At 35.1% G+C, this 23,880-nt stretch overlaps 1 protein-coding gene across 6 annotated transcripts in view; it reads right to left on the minus strand.

Moving 5' to 3' along the window:
* The window catches only part of SLC39A11 (solute carrier family 39 member 11), a 478,311-nt gene that overhangs the window by 185,489 nt on the left and 268,942 nt on the right, over nucleotides 1–23,880 (minus strand). For all 6 annotated transcript variants that reach the window (XM_031965726.1, XM_031965721.1, XM_031965722.1 and 3 more), the window contains one exon: nucleotides 20,448–20,618. In XM_031965726.1, the coding sequence (XP_031821586.1) occupies nucleotides 20,448–20,618 (171 nt within the window). The remainder of the gene's footprint in view (nucleotides 1–20,447; nucleotides 20,619–23,880) is intronic.

Below are 23,880 nucleotides of genomic sequence, written 5' to 3' on the forward strand. Positions count from 1 at the left end.
ATGCCCATCAATTGGAGAATGGCTGACAAATTATGGTATATGAATGTTATGGAATATTATTATTCTGTAAAAAATGACCAACAGGATGATTTCAGAGAGGTCTGGAGAGACTTACATGAACTGATGCTGAGTGAAATGAGCAGGACCAGGAGATCATTATATACTTCAACAATAATACTATATGATGACCAATTCTGATAGACGTGGCCCTCTTCAACAATGAGACCAATGGAACAGTAATGAACAGAGACAGCTACACCCAGAGAAAGAACACTGGGAAATGAGTATGGACCACAACATAGCATTCCAACTCTTTCTGTTATTTTTATCTTTTTTCTAAATCCAATCTTTCTTGTGCAACAAGATAACTGTATAAACATGTATACATATATTGCATTTAACTATATTTTAACCTATTTAACATGTATGGGAGTACCTGCCGTCTAGGGGAGGGGATAGAGGGAAAGAGGGGAAAAATTTAAACAAGTTTTTGCAAGGGTCAATGTTGAAAAATTACCCATGCATATGTTTTGTATAAAAAGCTATAATTAAAAAAAAAAACTTGGTTATAAGCAATTTAGATGAAAAATTGTACAATTTTTACCTAACTGGTAAAAAATATAGCATTCCAAAGAAGGGATATATTGAAATATTAAGATAGTTTATAGGGTTAGTGTGACTTTCAATCCCTTTTAACACAAAAATTTAAAAATAAAATGTGTACTAGTACATTATATTAGAGTCAGCCAGGTGGTTCTGGACTAAGAGTTCTGGACCTAGAGTTAAAAATAACTGAATTCAAATCTGGGCTCAGATAGCTATTTAATAGTTAAGTGACTTCGGGCAAGTCACCTACCTTTATCTGCCTCAATTTCTCAAGTGTAAAGTGGGGATAATAATAACACCTACCTCCCAAGGTCATTGTGAGGATTAAAGAAAATAATAGTTGGAAAGTATATTAGTGTACTGTTTGGCACACAGGATATCATTTCCTTTTTTGTTAAGGAAAACTAATAAGTAGAAAACTGCTAAAAACCACCAATAAGTTCATTTTGTCCTACTGGAGTTGGTTCATTTTTAAAATATTTCCCTTCAAGCTATGGGGAAGAAATTCCTTACCCAAAAGTGTGGATGTTTATATTGTGGTGGTTGCGGTTGTGGTTGGTTGTTTTTCTTAGAAAGAAGACAGAAAGAAAACTTCCAGAAATTTAATGTTCAAAGAAAAAGATAGCAAAGTACTCAGAGTAATTAATTCAAGGACATTATTTTCAAACCCAATAAAGCAAATAATATGAAAAAATATATATTTATATGTGTGATATCTATGGAATTGTGAAACACACATTTCTATCACTAATGATGGTGTGTGTTACACTTTGGAATGAATAAATAAATAAATTGCAGTCTATGGGAAAAAAAAAAAAGATGATGCCATGGCTCTTTTTTTTTTCATGACTTTCAATTACTCCAGTAATTCGTATTTAATATTTTATTTTCCCACAGTTACAAGTAAAACACTTTTTTAAACGTTTTTAAAACTTTGAGTTCCAGATTCTCTTCTCTCCTCCCTCCCCAACCCCCACATTGAGAAGACATATGTGAAGTTATGCAAAACATTTCCATAAAAGTCATGTTTCGAAAGAAAGCAGATCCCCACCCCACCCCCAAAGCTTTCAAGAAAAATAAAGTTTAAAAAAAAAGTATGCTTCAATCTGTATTCAGACACTATCAAGTCCTTCAAAGTAGTCTTGGATCACTGTATTGCTGAGAATAGCGCAATCATTCACAGCTGATCATCCCACAACATTACTTTGTACACAGTACATTTCATTTTGCATGAACTGTACATTCATTTTGGATGAGCTCATGGAGGACTTTTCAGGATTTTTTTGAGAGTATGCTGCTTATTATTTCTTATAGAACAATAGTATTCAATCATTTTCCTTTTCTTGGCCTATTAGCCAAACTAATAGAAATGAGGTAATACCTCAGAATTGTTTTAATTTGCATTTCTCCAATTAATAATAAGTTAAAGTATTTTTAAAATATGGCTATAATAGCTTGATTAATTCATCTGAAAACTTCATATCATTTGATCATTTATCAATTGGGTAATGCGCTCCTTTTTTTTTTTTTTAAATAAGTTTAACTCAGCTCCCAAACATCTGAGAGACTTGCTTCAAAATTCTTTTCACAATTACTATTGCTAACTGTATTTCCCCATGTTTATTCTATTTTTTCTCTCCTTTCACTCTGTCCTTTCTCAAAAGTGTTTTGCTTCTGACTATCCCCTCCCCAACTATGCTTTCTCTTCTATCATTCTCTCCTTTCTCATACCATTTTCCCTTCTGTTTTCCTGTAGGGAAAGACAGTTTTCTATAACCACTGAATGTATATGTTATTTCTTTTTTCAAGCAATCTGATGAGAATAAGATTCATTTATTCCCGCTCATATTCCCCCTCTTCCCCTCCACTGTAAAACCCTTTTTTGTCTCTTTCATGGCAGAAAATTCACACCATTCCATCTTTCCCTTTCCTTTTTTTCCTAGTATATTCCTCTCTCATGTCTTAATTTTATTTTTTTGGATATTATTCATTCATATTTCAACCCACACCTCTACCCTCTGTCTATATGTACACCTTCTAACTTCTTTAATAATGAAGAAATTCTTACGAGTTACAATTATCATCCTCCCATGTAGGAATGTAAACAGATCCCTTATGATTTCCCTTTCATGATTACTCCCTCATGCTTCTCAGACCTGTATTTGAAAGTCAAACTTTCTATTCAGCTTTAGATCTTTTTTTTATCAAAAATGCTCATTTGGAAGGGCAGCTAGTTGATGAAGGGGATAGAGCATTAGCCTTGAGGTGTCAGGAGAAGCTGAGTTCAAATCTGGCCTCAGACACTTAACACTTCCTAGCTGTGTGACCCTGGGCAAGTCACTTAACCCCAATTGCCTCAGGGAGGAAAAAAAGAATCTCATGTGGAATTATGCTCAAAAAGTTATCAAACTGTGCATACCCTTTGATCCAGCAGTGTTTCCACTGGGATTATATCCCAAAGAGATCTTAAAGGAGGGAAAGGGACCCACACATGCAAAAATGTTTGTGGCAGCTCTCTTTGTAGTGGCCAGAAACTGGAAACTGAGTGGATACCCATCAGTTGGAGAATGGCTGAATAAATTGTGGTATATGAATGTTATGGAATGTTATTGTTCTGTAAGAAACGACCAGCAGGATGTTTTTAGAGAGGCCTGGAGAGACTGATGTGAACTCATACTGAATGAAATGAGCAGAACCAGGAGATCACTGTACATGGCAATAGCAAGATTATACAATGATCAATTCTGATGGATATGGCTCTTTTCAACAATGAGACCTGAATCAGGCCTATTCCAATGGTCTTGTGATGAAGAGAGCCATCTCCATCCAGAGAATGCGGATCACAACATAGCATTTTCACTTCTTTTGTTGTTGTTTGCTTGAATTTTATTTTCTTTCTCATTTTTTTTCCTTTTTGATTTCCTGATTCTTCTTGTGCAGAAAGATAATTGTATAAATAAGTATGTTTATATTGGATTTCATCATGTTTATCATGTTTTGGATTATTTTCCATTTAGGAGAGGAGGTGGGGGGAAGGAAGAGAGATTGGAACACAAGGTTTTGCAAGGATTAATGGTGAAAAATTACTCTTGCATAGTTTTGAAAATAAAAAAACTTCAATAAAAAATTAAAATTAAAAAAAATTTTTTAAAAGAATGTTCAAAAGTCTTCTATTTCAGTGAATGTTTACCTTTTCTCCCAAAAAATTATACTCAGTTTTGCTGGGTAGAAGATTTTTGGTTATAATTCTATCTCTTTTGAGCTCTGAAATATCATATTCTAAGCCCTTTAATCCTTTAAATAGAAGCTTCTAAATCTTGTGTTATCCTAACTGTGGCTCCACTATGCTTGAATTGTTTCTTTCTAGATGCTTGTGGTATTTTCTCTTTGACCTAGGAGTTTCAGAATTTGGCTATAATATTTCATCTTGGGATCTTTTTCAGAAGGTGATTGTTTGGATTCTCTCAATTTCTATTTTATCATCTGGTTCTAGAATATCAGCACAGTTTTCTTTGATAATATCTAGGTTCTTTCTTTGATCATGACTTTCAGGTAGACCAATAATTTTTAAATTATTTCTCCTGGATCTACTTTTCAGATCAGTTGTTTTTCCAATGAGATATTTCACATTATTTTCTATTTTTCCATTCTTTTGGTTTTGTTATTATTATTTCTTGATTTCTCAGCCATTAGCTTCTATTTGCTCAAATCTAATTTTTAAGGAATTATTTTGCTCATTGAGCTTTTGTACCTTCTTCCCCATTTGGGCAATTTTGCTTTTTAGAGCATTCTTCTCCTCATTAGTTTTATTTCCTTTGGCACCACTCTTACTAATTTTCCCTGTCTCTCATACTTGATTTTAAAAGTCCTTTTTGAGCTTTTCCATGTTCTGAGACCAGTTCATATTTTTCTTTCAGTCTTTGGGATGCAGAAATTTTGACTCTATTATCTTCTTTTGAGTATGTGTTTTGATTTTCTTTGCCACCAGAGTAACTTTCAGGATTTTTTTTCTGTTGTTTGCTCATTTTCCAGCTTATTTCTTGCCTTTTACTCTATGCTTAAAATAGGGCACTGTTTCTCAAGTGGAGGGGTCCTCATCCCAAGCTTCAGGTTTTTTTACATAGATTTTTTTCAGAGGTAATTCTGGGGATCTGTAAACTTTTGGCTCTTCCAGGGAGGTATGATCTAGGAAGAGGTGTGTTTACTACTCTTATTGTACTATGTCCTGGTTTTTGAGTGCACACAAGTATTTTTTTCAACCCTGGAACTGACCAGGGTACTTGTTGCCCTGAAGCTGCAAATTCTATTGATTGAATATTGTAGAGTACAGGCTAGCTCCCTGGAGACCTCGGGGTCAGCCAGAGTCAGGATGAATTAAAGTCCTTGGTCTTTAGGGGGAGAAATGAAGGAGGCAGGCAAGGAGAATCCTCGATTCTGGAGTCCAGGGTCACCAATTTCCCTCCTTATCCCTCTGCTCTCCAATCCTTGCCTATGATTACCTTAACACCAAACATTCAGCCAGCACCAACAGTGAGAAGAGGCATTTATCCAAATATATGCTAATAGAGTCATTATCTCACAGCAAATAGGTAATTAGCCTTAAGTGCTTGGTTGTCTGATTCAAGCACACCTTTCTGGAGTTTCAGCCCTCTACAGAATATTTCTCCTCACACTAAGGACTCAGACTAAGACCAAGGACTTCAACCCAGATCCAAATATAGGCAATACAAAAGAATCCTGGCCCTGGTCCCGTGAAGGGACCCTTGTATATCTGTATATCTCCTTCTGACCTCTTGTCTGATCCCCTTACTCTCTGTGGGCTGAGAGGTCTGGAAGCTGCCCTAAGGCCTCCTGCTGGTTTGCTGGGGCCTGGTCTGAGCCAGCAGGGCCTGCACTTCTCTCTTACTCTGGTACAACAAATCTTTCCTGGCAACCTTCTAAGTTATCTTGGGCTAGAGAATTGTTTCATTCCATCTTTTTGTGAGTTCTGCCGAATTTGTTTAGAGTACTATTTTGAGGCATTTGGAGGTGTTTAGGGAAGAACTTAGGCAAATTCTTGTCTTTCCATCCTTCCTTTTCTAAAAGTAACAAGCCCTCCTCAGAATTACCAGAAGATGAAACCTAATCTGTGTAAGATTAGTTGTTGCTACTGATGGGGTCAACTTCCTGTTTGAGGAACAAGGAGAAGACCCCACCTGACTCTAAACAGCTCTCCCACCAAAGAAATAGTGCTTGGAATTTCCACAATTCATTCCTGTGATTTAAACAATGCCCTCTTTATGCAGTCTTTTTATAAAACACAGAAGAACATATTACCTTCCTAATATTTTAGTATTATGAAAAGGAAGGAGTCAGAGTAGCTCCCTAGTACTGATTCTTGAACTTGGAGGCAGAAGGGAAGAAGAAGGAACAGAAAAGAAAAGAAGGATGGGGAAGATAGGGGAGGAAAGCACTGAAGAAGATTTTCTAATGTATGTCACATTTCCTTCCAGAAGCCTGAACTTGTAGAAAAACAAATGCACAAAAGAAGATAAAAAGAAGCCATACTCCAATTTGACAGTCTTGTGCATTTTAAGATGAGGACTATACCTAACTAGATCTAATCATTTCTGTGGAAATTCACATGCTCAAGTATCTCAGAGCTAGGCAAGACTGGGGGAGAAGAGGGTCTTGGGAAAAATGATAATTCAATTTAGCAGCATTTATTAAGTGTCTACTATGTGCTAGGCAGTGTTACCAGGCAATAAAGACAAAAATACCAAAAATAAAACAATTCCAACTCACAAAGAAATTATCAAGAAAATGCAAAAGCAACAGTTTTGAATTTTAATCAGTGTATGAGAAGAATGTTATACAATTAATATTATGCAACTGAAACAAAGCAAAATTTGGGACACTGACTCTTCTCCTAACAGCTGCATTTGAATAAAAGTAGCTTTTCTTTATCCATACATTTATTTCTTAAAAAAAAACAAAACTTGCTAACTTTTATTTTTATTCATATTTACTTCCCCTTTGCCTCCAAACCTTCTTATTTTTCCCCCTCCCCATGTCCTTGAGCTCACCTTTTAAACAAGGAAAAAACTTAAGAGAAATCAACTCACATAAGGACTAACTTGAAAGTGAATATTCTCTTCTATTCCAATAATTCTCCACTTCTCTGAGAGGAAGAAGGCCAGAATCTTTTTTTTTTTTCTTCCTTTCTTTCTTATTAAAAAAGAATTTTTTTTGATTTTTTTTGTCTTTATGACATAATCATTTCTGGGGGGAAAAAAACCATTCCTATATTCTCCAGATTGAATTCTTTCTTGTAACAAAGAAAAGCAATTAAGTAAAAAACAAAAACAAAATAAAACAAAAAATTGTAAGCATAGTAATCTTTCACATCAATGTTCAGAATATTCTTTCCTAGGTGTCCCCTGCCTCTCTGACATGAAGAAGAAATTAGATTTAATTATTCTCTGGGATCATCATTAATTTTTCAATTAGAACAATCACTCCATTTTTGTGATTTCCTCTCTTCCTTACATTCTTGTAGTCATTGAATATACTGTACTTTAAGTTATGTTTATTTTACTCTGCAACTATTCATACAGATCTCTCCACTTTCTCCTCACTATCATAATATTTTGTTGCACAATATTCTATTTTATTCATATGCCAATGGGAATCTACTTAGTTTTCCTAAGGAAACCATCAAAAGAATGCTGTTATGATATATTTTGGAATAAACTCGAGCTTTGTTTGCATCTTTGACCTCTTAGGTCATACTCTTTATTTTCAAAGCATTTGGACAACCTTTAGTATCCTATCCTCACATCATTCCTATGAAATACAGTATGGTCCAGATTATCAATCTCATTTTATAGATGGGGAAATTAAGACCCAGAGAAGGTAAGCAGGCAATTTATGCTCACACAAAAGTCATTGTTGATAAAAAGAGTTGGAACCCAAGTATTCTAGCTCTCATATCCAGTTTATAGTTTATGGTCAGAAAGAACTGAATATCAATAATATCTACAGAAAATTCTCAAACCTAATTTTTGATATCACTTGTGAATTTCTTCTCTAAATACTTGAGTAGAACCAGGAGCTAATATTTTAAACTGGCCTTCTAGAGTTTCCTCTCCTTTCTCTAGTGGAAATCTTAACAAGGTAGCCAGAAAGCCTCTCGTTTTGATGCTACCTGGATTCGCTCATAACCAGGTAACTGTCAAAGCTGAAAACAGAAAATTCCCAGTGCTCACTTTGAAATTCCTAAACCAAATTCCTAAGCTGCCTAGACCAAATGCTTCAGAGCACATCTCCATGACATGGAAGAAAAAATGTTAAGTGTAGGCAGTTTTTCAGAAACAGGAATTTGGGATAAGAAATTATTATACATGGCTTAGTCCAGGAAAAGAAATAGAAGTAAACTTACATAAGCAACATTTTCTAAGTACAAAATGAGCTTGCCAAAACCTAATAAAATTGGAAGAGACTTTGAAAGAGCCCCCTACCTTTCAGGCAATTGAATAGCTAAAACATTTAGGAGAGATGTGTCTTTTTCAACAGAGTGAGATGATCACAGGACTGGTGTTTTTTTTTTTTTTTTTAAGTAGTTATAAAAGTTTCAGAGTATCAAGAGAAGTCTGGGATCATCACCACCAAAATAGAGGGTTTTAAATGGACTTAAGTCATGACTCTGTTTCATCTTCTTTCTGCCCACTCAATCTTAGTAATTTCCCTTTGTATTGGTTTCCATATCAACAAGATATGATCCAAAAGCCATGGAAGTTGTTCTACAAAGTCATGACACAAACACATTAAATATGGAGTTAAACGGAAAATTATCAACTTGAAATGTGGCCAATTTGAAAAACACTGGGATGAAAAGGTCCAAAAACTTCATAGAAGATATGGACAATTTTGATAACTCAAAATTGAAAAGCTTCTGCGTAAATAAAATCATGCAGTTAAGATTAGAAGGGAAGCAGTTTAACTAGGGAAAAAATGCATAGCAAGTTTATCTGTTAAACACACACACCCTCATATGAAACCTGTGCTTTTTTCTGTACATAGTAATACAATCCAAAGGATCTAGTCTACGCAATTAGTACTGTATGATGATGGTATCCTTCAGAATATTGGTCTAGTCAAAATAGAGATCTGATATCTAAGGTACATAGGAAATGGGTTCAAATATATAAAGAGAAGAGACATTTCCCAAGAGTTTTGATGTGAACAGGATATGAAGGATATAAAGAAAAGAATCTAAGCCATAAGGGAAAAATATTCAAAATTACAAATAATAAGAAAAGTGCAAATTACAATTAACTATGAGGTCCCTTCTCAGATTTGCAAAGCTAACTTTAAAAAAAAAAAGGAAAACAACAATTTTGGAAGGTATGTGAGAGAAGAGGAAGACTAATATACTCCTAGTAGGGTTAAAAGACTTGGCCTAATCATTCTGGAAAGAATTTGGACATGTACTCCCAAAGTCTAAAATGTATATATCCTTTAAATGAAAAATACCACTGTTAGGGATATATACCAAAGAATGCAAAGAAATAAGGAAAGTTTCCATATGTAAAGAACTATTTATAGTGACCCTTTTTGTTGCAGCAAAGAATTAGAAACTAAGAATCTGCCTACCAATTGGGAGGTGGAAAATTATGGTATATGAATGCAATGGAATATTATTGTACCATAAGAAACGACAAATGGAATGGATTCAGAAACACCTGAATATAAAGAGAAATAAATAAAACCAGAAAAAATTTTATAATAACTAAAACATTCTTAAAGAAAAACAATTTTAAAAACTTCAAAACCCTGATTCCAAACACTACTCCAGAAGATCTACAAAGAAGCAGACTACCTACCTATCACCTGACACAGAGGTGGGGGACTAGTTGTGTAGAATAAGATAAACATCATTGGACATGACTGACACGTAGATTTGTTTTGCCTGATGATATTTGTTACAAGGGAGGTGTTATTGTTTTTTATTTAAAGGGAAAGAAACTAAAAATAAGAATTACAAAAAGAAAAAGAAAGAAAAGAGGATCAGTGTAGCATTAAAAAAAAACAAACAGAAAAGAATGGAAGGACGTTTATAAGAAGACACACAAGCATGATGTCTTTGAAACTAATGTGTTGATATTCTTTTTAAAAGCAAAATGCGAGCTCTGCATAATGGATATTCAAGATGTCATGCACAATATTTTTTTCTGTTCTGTATATATAGAAATGCTCTTGTTTGATGATGTTTTATCAAGGAAAGAACAAAAAAAATAAATTTTTAAAAGGTATACCAGAAAAAGAAATTCTACAACAAACCAACATTTTAATTTATTTTAATTCTTCACCATAACAATCACCATGGAATTGAAGATAAATTGGAATAAGAAGAGACTTATTAAATACAGATTATGCTACTGAACTCTGCATATATGAATATAAACTAGCAGTTCTGAATTCTGACACTCTAAACATTATTAGTTCATCCAGTTTATTGCCAGTTTTGGCTTTTAAATAAATTGACAAGCATCTGAAAAAAGGTCAGTCTACAGAAGCAGCTGACTCTTTGACCAGTGATATTCCTGTTATGTTGGGTAATTCTGAGAAGTTTCATTCCCAAAAGACAAAATACAGTCGTGAAGCATCAATAATTCTTTCTCTCTGCATGCTTGGCAGAAAGCACACAGCAATTAGTTGTTCAGCAAAGACCCTCAGGAGAGGGCCTCATCAATATAAAGTCAGTGTCTGGGGCTGGGGTAAAGGCCCATTTGGTTCTGAAAATTACTCATCTACGAGATGAATCTTTCACCTGAGAAGATAGACCTGCTCTTTGTGAGTTAGGTACTTGGAGCTGTTTTTCCAAGTAGTGGAAATAGGTCTATACTCATTGCCTATAGTGGACCTGTCCAACAAAATAGAAGAGCAAAAGCTTAAATCAGCCAAGCAGAAAATGAGATCCTGAGGTCTGAATAGTTGCCAGTGAAAGCTACCTCTGGCTCCTAAGATTTCTTAACTGAAGAAAAGTACTCTACAGATAGCCAGTGGGACCCAGAATGAAGTCATATCAATGAGCCACCTGACATTTCCAGTCTCATAGAATCTTGAGACTGGGCTAGCACCTGAGGGCCTAACTAGTGCATCCATATGGTAAATGAATCCCCCGTTTAATATGCCCTACAAATAAGTCATCCAGATTCTATTTAAGTCAGTTTTTTTTTTTAAAGGAGGGGGAATTTACCACCTTTCAAAATAATCCATTCCACTTTTGGATTAAGAAATTTTTCAGGAAATCAAGTTTAAATCTGCCTACTTGCAACCAATCTATTGCTCCTTGTTCCACTCTCTGGGGTCATGCAAAACAAGTTAAATTTCTCTTATATGACAAATACTTGAAGACTGCCATCATGTCCCCCTGCTCTGAGCCTCCTCTTTCTCAAGCTAAAATATCCTCAGTTTGCCTAAACCAGTTTGCCCAAATGATCTTCATATGACATGATCTCAGTACCTCTTCATATGATATGATCTCAGTACCTCTCATTATCATGGTTATTCTTTTTTGGACATCATTGGTATCCTTGAACCAAACCCATTTCCCCAGGAGTGGTTCAAACAGGGCAAAGAATAGGTATTATCACTTTCTTATTTCTGGAAGCTATGGCTTTCCAAAATGATATTAGATTTTTTAGGTTTCCACATCTTATTGCTGATTCTTATCAGATTTGTAGCTCACTAAAACTCTCAGATCTTTTTCAGACAATTACTGTCAAAAGCATAATTCCCCCATACTATACTTGTAAAGATGATTTAATTTAACCCAAGAATAAGAATTGATATTTATCCCTATTGAAATTAAACTAATTAGATTCAGCCCAATGCTCTAGCCTATCATTTAGTAGGATAGCTTATCCCTCCCTGTCATGTGCAGATTTCATAAGCACATACCAATGTCTTTATCTTAGTCACTGAAAAAAGATTATGTCACTCAGGACCAACCACAACTCCCAAGGATACTCCACCACTAGAGGTTCCTGTCATATTGACCCTGAAACATTAATAGCTACTTTTTAAAGTTCTGATCTTCCAAAAATTCTGAATCCAGTTAATTATATTATCTTCTAATCCACGTATTTCTATCTTTATCACAAAAAAATGACATAAAAGGCTTACATGTTTGTCTAGATAAACTATATCTACAGCATTCTACTCATCTTTTAATCAGTTTAATAACCTTGTCAAATAAAAAAATAAGGTGAGTGCGACATGACCTGTTCTGGATCAAGCTATATTGACTCTTTGTAATCACTGCTTCCTTTCTTAGATAGCTATTATCCATTTCTTTCATACTTTACTTTAGAATTTCTTAGGAATCAAAGATAAACTTTGCAGTTGATGGCTTTTCTTTTTTTGAAAATGGGGGCATTTGTCTATCTCTAATCTAATGGACTTCACCCATTTTTACACAATCTTTTAAATACAACTGACTATGGCATAGCAATTACATCTGCCAATTCTTTTAATACAAGAGGCTGAAATCAATCTGGACCAGGTAACTTAAATTCACCAAGGGCAACCAGATATTATCAATTTGGCATAGATTCTTAGCTCTAAGTCATTTTTATTCTGTGCAAAGGTCACCCTACAGAGAAAACAGAAAAAAATTTTTTTTGAGAAACTCTGACTTCTTTCTGTTGTCAATTATCATCCTCTTATATATCCCAAGTAGAGTTTTGGGCCTTCTTTGAAACTCCTTTTTACTCCCAAAATAGCTTTAAACTCCACCACACCCCTTTTGTCCTTGGTTTTCCCTTACCAGCCTCAGTTCATTCTAGCTTCTTCACTCCTGACATTTTTATAGGATACTCTTATATCCATCCTTAGTTACTAGGATTTACTTCTATCTTCTGTATTTTCATTTTCAAATTTTAAGTGACTTGGTAAGTTCCCTGCATGTTTACACAGGTTTTTTCATATATTTCACATTTTCCTTCTTTATTGGACTTATTTTCTTTTCTGTTAAAAAATTCATTCTGTTGTATATGTTCAACATACTGGATTACATGCCATCTAGGGGAGGGGGGGAGGAGAAGGAAAGGAAAAAAAAATTTAAAACACAAGGTTTTGCAAAGATGAATGTTGAAAATTATCCATACATATGTTTTGAAAATAAACAGCTTTAATAAAAAAATTCATTCTGTAGCATCTCTTCATTCAAAATTCATTCTGTAGCATCTTGTCATTCATTCTTCATCTCTTCTTGAGATGACTCTCCTTGCATAATTTTAGTTCATGGGATATTACCTAAGAGCTTCCTAAACTCTTTGAAATCTTTCCCCAAATCCAGGATGGATGTCCGATTATGTTCAGATCTCTTCCTCTCTTTCTCCTCTTCTTCCTCCTCACAAACTCTGGGTGCAAATGGTCACACCCTTCCCAGGGTTCCTATCAGCTATATCCCAGCAATCTGTCTTTAACTTTTAATAAGAGTCAAAATAAAAATATTTTGCTCCCGTATTGTTTTCTCAATATTCTGAAGGATGAAGTAATCACCAAAAGTAGTGCTTTTAGCAGAGAAAAAGCTCCAGCAGATACCTAATTAAAGTCCCCTAATACTGCTATATTGTGGCCTATGTCACAGTTGCAACCTATTTCCCAATTTTCTCATCCATTTCTTCTACCAGACAGTTTATAGTGTATGTATGTGTATATTCAGATACAAATACACACACACAGAGACATTCCAATGACAAAAATCATTTCTGATTCTCCATCCATTTACTTTCACCCAAACAGACTCCATTATGCTTCGCTCCTCTGGTTCCTAGATTTTTTTTTCACAAAAGCCTATCTTCTTAATTTACATTTCCCCTTGTACTCTGTGTGTATGTGTGTTTTATATACACATCCATAGTCATATTCCAGTCAACAAGTCTGTGTGTGTATGTAAAGTGTGTCTGTGTATAAGCATTTGATGCCATGGCCTTTACTACTGCATCCTTTCTCGAATTTTGTCTCTTATACACTTCTGGGTGTCTCTACTATATTCTCTTCCTTCAATGTAGTTATTCTCTCTGTTATCTAGCTTGGCAACGATACATAGGTGATCTTCTCACTCTCCGTCATTCTTTTTAAATGTAAAACTCATTTGATCAAATTTACCAGATATCTAGAAAATATTTTCTCATCACCCTTTGTAAAGTTTATTATATATCTGATTTAGAATCTGTTATTTCTCTATATTTTAAGAGATAATTCATTAATCCAAATCCTATTCTTGGACACCACCTTCTTAGCCATCTGTTTATTTCCCAAATTAATTTTTCTCTTATTCATGTCTTGTATTCATTTGTAAATAGTGAGCAGTAAGGCTAATACTATATTCCTATACAAACTTCATAATTTTTTCCCAAAATTTCTTAGGTTCCTTCTGATGATACTTTTTGTCCCCTCATGAGTCACCATAAATTATCAGTCTGATAAATTCTGATAAATTTAGAAAATAATTAGAAATTATCTCTGTAATATCAGAGATAAATCCTGAAAAGGAAACAGATTACTACTATCTGATCACTTTGATGGCTCTGTTATAGCATTCTTTTCAGGAGAAGAAGCTTCTTCCTCCTCAAAGCATAATCCCTCTTCTTCAGGAAGAGTCTCAAATAAGGTTAGTTTTTTAAGCTCTAATTGTGTAGCTGCCCTTTCTCCTTCTCTTCCTCCTTCTCCCTTTACTCCTCTACCAACACCTCTCCCTCCCTTCCCCCGTTCCCTCCCCCCACCCCAGCAAGGCACTAATTCTTTTTCCTTTAGCAACATTTCATTATCTTGAACAACTTGGGTATGTGGTCAGATATTCCTTAAGTCCCTTCATCTTCTTGCCCTCCATTTGGAAAACTGATTGTTAAGAGTCACTTGATTGTGACAGAAATGCAATCATCATAATCTCAATGCAAGTTACTGTAAAATTTCCCGTTTTTCATACTGGCTAAGATTTTCCCTTATTTTTTGAACAATTTATACATGTTTCTACCTCAGGCTATGGACCATGTTTGAAATTTTAGTTTCCTTGGTTCCGTTCAAGACAGCATAAATCTTAGCTTTTGCAGAGGTCTTAGTCCCCAACTGCTATTGTCCCCATCCCTTATGTTCCATTCACTCTGTATATATTTTGTATATAATTACTTATTTACAGTTATGTCCTCCATTAAAATGTAAGTTACTCAAAGATACTGGCCTTTCTTTGGAATTATCACCATGTCTAGCACACAGAAACTAATTAACAAATACCTGCTGATTGATTGATAGTTCTTAATGTTTATATGTAGTCTTTTCCTATTAGAATGTAAGTTTCTTAAGGAGAGGAACTATCTTTTTGCTTGAATTCGTATTCCCAGTGCACACATATTCCTGGCACACAGTAAATAAACATTTAATAAGCATGGCTTTTTGAATGATTGACTGAAGAGCTGCTCAAGCTAAAAGCCTTAAAAAACAAAAACAAAACCAATATAAAAACCTACTTCCCATTAGTTTATAAAACTAGGACAGTATAAGCTATTAACTTGAGAGAAATGTGTCATGGATTTTAGTTGTGATTCCACAATTGACAATGTATGACTCTGAATATGTCATTTTGAGCTCAAGATAACAAAGTGCAGAGGGGAGGGACAGACAGGAAAAAGAAGCAGGGATATGAGTTAGCTGTACTTCTTACTTTTCTCCAAAGGTCCTTCAGGAAATCCTACCTCAAAATCATGATTTCATTCTCTGAGAGTTTCTGCCAGTTCCAGTTTCTCAAATCCCATGATATAATCTGGAAATGCTGCTACCAGCTTCTGTTAAGACTACACTCTCAAGAACATGTTATATTGAGCAAAATATCAACCCATGCAAGAGTCTGGGCTAATTATAATGCCAGGCTTCCCATTTAGATTCTTATAATTAAAGGAGAATATCACAATGTTTCTGAACCTTTTTTAAATAAACCAGAAGCATCTTCAAACTTAACTTGTCAGACAGGAAAAGCATTGAATTATTGTGATTCTGTGATGTACCATTGTTCTAAGCCCACCTCACTATAAGCCCAGATGGCCTTTGATTAGTGAAACTGAAGTATATATTTGTTCCCAAACTTTTGAGTTCCTTTTCAGTGCTGAAAATCTATGATTTGGTGAGAGGTTAACCTTTTGTGGTTCGGGGATGCCTCTAGCAGTCTGGTCTGCAGATCTCTCCTACAAACAACATTTTAAATGCACAAAACAAAATATACATGATTATAAAAGAAACCAATTCTTTTGAAATACTTATTAAAATAATTTAAAAGTGAGATCATAGATTTCTGGTTAAAAATTCCTGCTTTAGCAAGAGAAAACTGAATATTTGTCAGAGGAAACTGCTATTGATGAATTCCTACGACCACAGGTAGGTACCTCAAGAACCTCCAAGAATCTTGCTGTTTTTTATTCTCAAAGTCTTTCTTACTCCTTCTGGCAACTGCTCACACCCACCAACTTATACATCTTTTTTTTCTGTTTTTTTTTTTTTTTCTGGCCTGATACAACTCCCAAGGCCCGTTATGGGAGTGGAGTCATCAAATGAGTTCTAACTTAAGAGGTAAAATGTACCATAGTTCTTCTGATAGATATGAAACAGAGAAAGTAATGGTGATCAAGTGGGTCTCATGATGGATTAGAGTGACTGTGAGCATTCTGTGCTAAAATCAATTAGGGAGCTGAGTTGCCAGCAACTAAAAAACAATGCTTGTGAAGAGATGCTCATAGCCACATAGAGTTTCTTCCAAAATTTACAATTTAATGTGGCAGCCTTTGAGGAAGAAAAAAAGAGCTTTTTGAGACATAGAATTACAGAGCTCTATAAAGAGAAGTGGAAATGAGAGAATATTAAGGCAAGTCAATAAGAATTAAGCACCTACTATGTGCCAAGTGCTGGGGATAGAAAAAAGAGTAAAAACATAGCTCTTATCCCCCAAGAGATCATGATCTCAGGGGAGGACAAGGACACCATGAAAACAATTCTACACAAAAGAAACATATAGGATAAATCAGAAAGAATCCCAGAGAGATTTGACCCCAGGAACCAGGAGATATTGTTCTTTAACCTAGTACCACTTTAGAAGGTATTCTGCTTTCTCCTTTACCAAAGGTCAGTTTATGTCTTGATGAATTGGGCCACTGAGAACACTTCTCCCTCTTCAGCTTGCTGAGGTTCAGACTAGCAGACAGTAGATGCTGGTGGGGATGGATGAAGGACATTGACCAGGGGGTGGTCTGCCAGCTTCCCCAGAGGCATAAACTACAATAAGAGAATATTCCACTTGAACTTGGATCTGGACTAATAAAAACTTCTTAATCCATTCTTGCTTATTGGCTTGTTCTCTTATTTCTAACTTCTTCCCTTTTCTATTGATAAAAAGGCTCTCTCAATCAATAGAAGTCAAGTCACACAAGCTAATAACCTTGGAGACACTTCTGGCTCTTTCCTCTCCCTCCTAAGCACTTGATTCTCCTCCCAACTGCTCTTCTGTCTCCTTCGAAAGATCAACAATCAATTAATCAATAGCTATTTATTAACTGCTCACTCTGTGGCAGGAACTATGCTAGATGCCAGGGATATAAATATAACAGCAAATCTATCTTTGGCCTCAAGGAGCTTATTCTATCGAGAGAAATGACATTTACACAAAGGACATATAGAATACATGTTGGGAATCATGGATCCACAATTTTATTTATGTGGGGAATTCCCAGGATAGGAAATCCCTTCTACTGAAATAGCCAGCACCTTCTCTACAATTTAGTAATCTTAGGGAAATTCCCAGAGAGATGAAAAGTGATTTGTTCAAGAATGCAGTCAGTTTGTGTCGAGGAAAACATGAACTCAGGTCTTCCCACATGTTCTCATGCAATGCTGCCTTTTTTACATGCAATATATACAGAATAAATACAAGTCAATGAGACAGAAGAAATTGCGGGGAGGGGGGCAGAGGATTAGGAAAGCTATCATGTAAAAAGTGGTACTTTCAAATTGAGAGATGAAAGAAACAAAAGTCTATAAGAGGTAGAGAGAAGGAGAGACTGGATTGCATTCCAAGGAATAGGAACAATCACAACAAAGACTCAGAAAGATGGAAAAGAAAGTGTTATATGAGGAATAGCAGGAAGGACAGTATGGATGCATTGCATATTGTGAGGGCCTTTTTCTTTCTCTTTTGGTGAACATCTCATCTTCCTTGGGTTTAATAATCACATCTCTGCAGTTAAATCCCAAATCTATATATTCAACCAGTCTTGGGCTCTCTCATGAATTCTAGTCCCCAAACCTCAATCTCTTAGATATTTTGTACTGAATGTCCTGCAGGCATCTCAAATGTCCAAAATTGTTTAAACATAAATCATCTTTCCCTCCAAAGCTTCCTCTCTTTTGAATTTCCTATTTCTGCCAAAGGCATTATCAATCCAGTGAATTCACAACTTTTATCATTCCTCCTCTAGATAACCAATAAGTTTTCAAGTCTTGTTGATTTTAGCTATATGGGCTCTCCGTGATGTCTTTCTGTCTCACGTCTTTTCAAATCCATCTGTCAACCAGCTCTCAAGGTGATATTTCTAAAGCACAGTACTCACCATTCCAATGATTTCCTCCATGACCTCTGAAATCAAGTATTACTGTCTTGGTTTGGTATTCAAAGCCCTTCATAATCTGGTCACAAACAACCTTTCCAATCTTATTACAAAATACTCCCCTTTACAACTCAGTCAAACTGTCTTTCTTGTCTTTTTTAAGTATAAGAATCCATTTTCTGTCTACGAGCCTTCACATACTTCTTGCCAGAATCCTTAGCTTCCTTCAAATAGGTAAACAACCACACCCTTTTTCAAGGTTCCTCCCCTTCATTATCTCATATATATATATATATGTGGCATCTGCAAATAAAATATAAATTTTCTGAGGGTTCATTTCTGTCTGTATTCCCACTACCCACAGACACTTAGGAAACGTTTGTTCATAAATGGATTAATGGAAACACTGAGAGAAAAAAATGAGGTCAGAAGGCTAAGAAAGAGAACTCTTTGACTCCCTAGTAACAGATGCTGTAACAAGATCTAAATTTGGGATCAATCCATACTTACTCTTTATATTAAATTATCTTCAGCCTTGTATCTTAATCCAAATTCTCATCAGAACTAAATAATATCTTGTCATTAATCATCCTGACAGTCTTCGGCCATTATAAGAAAACCAACTTAGGAAATAAATGCCAGATGCATATGGTGAAAGGCAATACACATATGGCAGTCATGCTATGGCTAATCTCAATCATGAAAGCTCTAAGGGATATATAATTATTGCAAACCCAGACGTCAAAACTTAGACCCACAATCTGTTGTGTTGTTTTTTCATTACATTTGGGAGAGAGAATCACTAGCTCAAGTAAGCATGTCTGTCCTATTGTGCCCCAAGTCTCTTGGATGGCTTCATTATTCCTTGAATCCAATTTCTAAGTCACAATAAGGGCACCAGACCCCCCTTTTTCCCTATCATTGAAGTGTTGTCCAAATGATAGAGAATTGACCAATATTCCAATAGATCTATTATCTCATCAATTATGGGTATTCCTAACAGTGATGTGATCCATGCCTGCACAGCCTGTGAAATTCTTATTTATGTTTACCCAAAAATTGGCACAAGTGATATGGTGTATATGGAGGGATCCCCAGTTGTACTTAGGGCCTCATGTGCTCTTGAACTGTGTGGATACTGATGGATCTTTCATTCTCACTATTTGATCAACTGACCTTTTTTTGTGGTCATACATTTCTTTAATGTCACCCTTCACACCACTTCCTGTATGTAATTACACATTTGCAATGTGTTACAATATGACCATCATACACTTCTTCATTGTTTTTTGGTGAATGTCAATTTCAGTTTTTCAAAGACTAATATTTATTTAATGTCATGTCTATATAACATCACTGGAAGAATACTGGTATTAAAAATATGGACCTGGATTTCAGAAATAAGGCTATAGTCATTAGAATTACTGCATGATTTAAAAAAAAAAGCAATCCAATCCATATTTGTCTTCTTATTCAGTTCTACGTTAGTTCACTGTCTACCACTAATAGTTATTCAGGATTTATGAACCAATGGATCAATATTTTAGTTCTACATACAAATATATATCCGAGGCTAAACAGCATAAAAAGATAGAAGTTTAAGTATGCTTCTGGAGAATACACAAGCAAGCATTCTTTCATGTTTAAGGTGTAAGTTTTAACTTTTGTTTGGTGGGTCATTATGATAATACAAAAATAATAACATTAGCTAGCAACCATATGTTGCTTTAAAGTTTGCAAAATGTTTTACAAATTATCTCCTTTTATCTTCACTATAATGCTAGAGGATAGGCGTTATTATTATCCTGATTTGCAGATGAGAAAACTTAAGAACAGTTAAGCGACATGCCCAGTCGCATAAGTATTAAAGTTATGTTTGAGAACAGATTTTGAACTCAGGTCTTCCTGATTTCAAGCCCAGGGCTCTGTGTGAAGATAGGAAAGAGATAAGAATGGGACCATCCTAACCATGTTACAGATGAGTCCATGTCCCAGAGAAGCTAATAGCTTTCTAACTGCTTTCCCCAGCAAGGAGGGTAAAGGTCCTAGTATTAGATGCTTCTGACACCCATCTCAGTGCTGTTCCCAATAATCCACGTCTCAGCTCACACAGTAGAAGGTCCTGCTGGCTGAGGGTTACCTTCTATACCTGACAAGCAGCTCCAAAGGCTAGGACGTGAGGTAGCAAAAAGTGCAGTTTCTTACCTGGAATATTATGGACTGTTATGGCTAAAATGAGCAACAGAATTCGTCTCCAACTATTACTGCCCTGTTTCACTCTGTTCTCCCTAGGAGGCCGGGAGGATGCAGAGCCATCAGACGCGCCGGTAGGGGCCACCTTCTTCCTGGGATAAGCTTCTCCATTCTCACTCTTGTCTGTGAAGAAGAGTTAAGAGAGAGATCAGACTGAAAATGAACAAACAACAGCAGGAAGAGGTTAGGGAGAACCTGAAAGAAGGAAGAAGGGGGAAGAAGGGAAAATGTTCTATTTTCCATCTTTTCCTAAGAAACAATCATTCATTGATTTAATCTTTTCTGTAAGCAAAAATGTTTATCCAATCCCTATTTTTTATTCAATATTGTATAAAGACAATAGACTACTTTTCCACCCGAAAGCATTTATCATTTCTTTCAGTGTGGACAATTCCTAGAAGCAGGGAAAGTTATTGATGATGATGATAACTAGTATTTACATAGTGTTTTAGGATTTGCAAAGCATTTTACAAATATTAATTCGTTTCATACTTACAACAAATCTGGGAGATAAATGCTATTATTAGTTTCATTTTATAGATGAGGAAACTGAGACAGACAGATTTAAGTGATTAGCCCAGAGTCACACAGCTATTTAAGTATCTTAGGTCTTCCCAATTCCAAGCCCAGAGCTTTATTTGCTGTACGATCTTGCCTAAATTTCATCCAGTTGATCTATAGGCTGGTAAGTTATGCCCAAGAGGACCTTTCTTTTCAATATAAGTGATAAAATCCATAATTATAAATTAGAAAGCTTCTCAGCTCTAACTGTGAACATTCTGGTCCCATCTTGGCCATTTATGAGTAATTTAATTTTGGGCAACTTACTGAATATGACACAACTGCAACCCAGTTTTCTTAGCTATAATATGGAATTAATAATACTACACTCATGTTTTTTCTATCTCCCCAGATTGAGCTTAAAGTACTCATTCAGTCATCCATCCAGTCACCCACTCTTTCATTAAACAACCATTTATTAAGCACTTACAATGTGCCAAACAATCGCTGAAGTCTGTATATGTGAGTGAGTTCATGATATGAGGGATGGTTACAAAGACCACAGATGATGTTTCTATAGTGTTTCAAGGCTCTACTTATTATCTTATCTGAGCTTCAAAACAAACCCTGTGAGATAGAGGCTACAGGCCTTACTAACTCCATTTCATAAATCCAGAAGTTGAGAATTTAAATGATGTTTCAATGGTCATTCAAGTTTCAGTTAACTCACATTTATATATCAAATTGGTTAAGCACTTATAGCACTTTGGGAACATTAAAGCACTATATTATTATAGTTATTGTATTTATATATATATATATATATATATATAATATATATATCACATATGTATCTAGATAGATATTGGCTATCACTATTATATAAAGCATTAAGGGTATTTTCCTCACAATAACTAAGTATGCAGTATGTATGTTCCCCATTTGGCAGATGCAGACACTGAAGCTATATGAGATGAAATGACTTTATCATACAATAGTAAGTGTTAGGAATGAGAATCTGAGGATAGACTTTCTTCAATACAAATGTTTTATTACTACCATGTTGACTCTAATTTAGCAAGAAGGATAAAATACCTCCTCAAATATATAATTGTTTACTTTAAGTCTATTGAAGAATAGACTGTCTTAAGTAATCTAAGAGTATGAAGTGCTTTGTGAGGTCTAAGAATGGAAAAGGGAAACAGAATTCATAGTACCTGCCCTCAGAGAGCTTACATTATAAGGGCAGTAATAGAACTGCCAGAAATAAATTAAATATGAGTGACAGAACTATACATAATTTTGCTAACTCCTTTATTTCTGCTAAAGCTCCATCGTTTGTGCTACTCAAGCACATCTTCCATATCCCTCCATATGCAGTGACTTATTAATTCATTCTCAATATATCTAGCACACAGCTGCCAAACTGATATTTCTACGGCACAAGACTGTCCATGTCACCACCCCCGCTTAAGAAATCTCAATGGCTTCCCAGTACCTTCAAGATCAAAAACAAACATTTAAAGCCTCTCCCAAGGGTTCCAAACCATGTTCGAAGGCTTTCAGTACTTCCTTCACTTGCTCTACAATTCATTCTATCCAGCATACTGCTGCTCCCCACACATGATATTCTGTCTCTTTTCTGTATGCTATTGCACAGACCAATTCCCAAGCCTGGATTGTACTCTTTTTCCTTAACATCCTTCAAGATTCAGCTCAAGTGTTGCCTTCTAAATGAGGCTAACCTAATCCCTTTGGTTGCTAAGGCCTTTCGCCCCCAGAAAATGTGTGATAACTGAATATATTCATATATTTACATATATATATACATATATATATATATGCATGCATGTATTTAACACTTATATTTATACTCTATTTATCTGTATTCATACTGTTCCTCAACCTCCCAGTCTTTATCCTAAATATAAGTTCCTTGAGGGAAAGGACTGTTAATTTTTTTTTTTATCTGTAGCCTTAGTTCCCAGCTACCTGATGCACAAGACTGCTTAATAAATGCTTGCTGATTGAATGAATATATACTATGGCAATGTTTTGAATGCAGGCTGAAGTTGTCCTTAGAATCTGAATAGTATAAAACTCAAGGGCAATCTATAAATAATGTAAGTTTTCAAGGGATATACACAACATGCTTATTCTTTAAAGTCATAATCTTGGGCATGTCACTTGATCTCTAACATGGTAGAAGCACCAATACCTCTTTTATATTTTAACTAGTCTTTTGGGGCATATCATTCGACATATACCAGTAAGGGTAACATCAGAAATATTCACAGAAGAAGAGATAATTTCTTCAACTTAAAAACAGCTTTAAAAATTCTTTTTAGATGTTGTTTAGAAATAACACATATTTTCCTTTTCTCCCATATGGAGAAAATTAAAAGGAAGTAGAATTTTTTTTAACATGAAGAGAAAATTAATGTAGAGAGGCAAAAGGTTTTTAATGTTTTTAACTGTTACTTATAGGGCTACAAGACAGAAAAAGAAAATGTTCACCCAACCAAATGGGTAAATTACTATGATAAGTAACAGCAGAGGTAATTTTCAGGGACATTACAGATCTTGATATAGTATATATGTATCTATCTCTTTGGAAACTGTCTATCCTACATATTTTTTCTCTCACACATACACAAATATACATAAACATAAAACTGTGTATATATACACATTTAGGTTTGTCACACACACTCTTCCGCCTGAAGAGATTCTGCTTTAAGATTTTAGCCTTTATTTGGCCCAATATGACATATAACAAACACCACAAATTATATATGATATATGAAGTGGCCTAAGAACAAATTTTATGACTATATGAAGGATTTCTGATATCACCAGTGTAAGGAATGTCCAAGCTGTTGTT

Source organism: Sarcophilus harrisii, chromosome 4 (assembly GCF_902635505.1).
Source record: "Sarcophilus harrisii chromosome 4, mSarHar1.11, whole genome shotgun sequence".
Taxonomy (NCBI): Eukaryota; Metazoa; Chordata; class Mammalia; order Dasyuromorphia; family Dasyuridae; genus Sarcophilus; species Sarcophilus harrisii.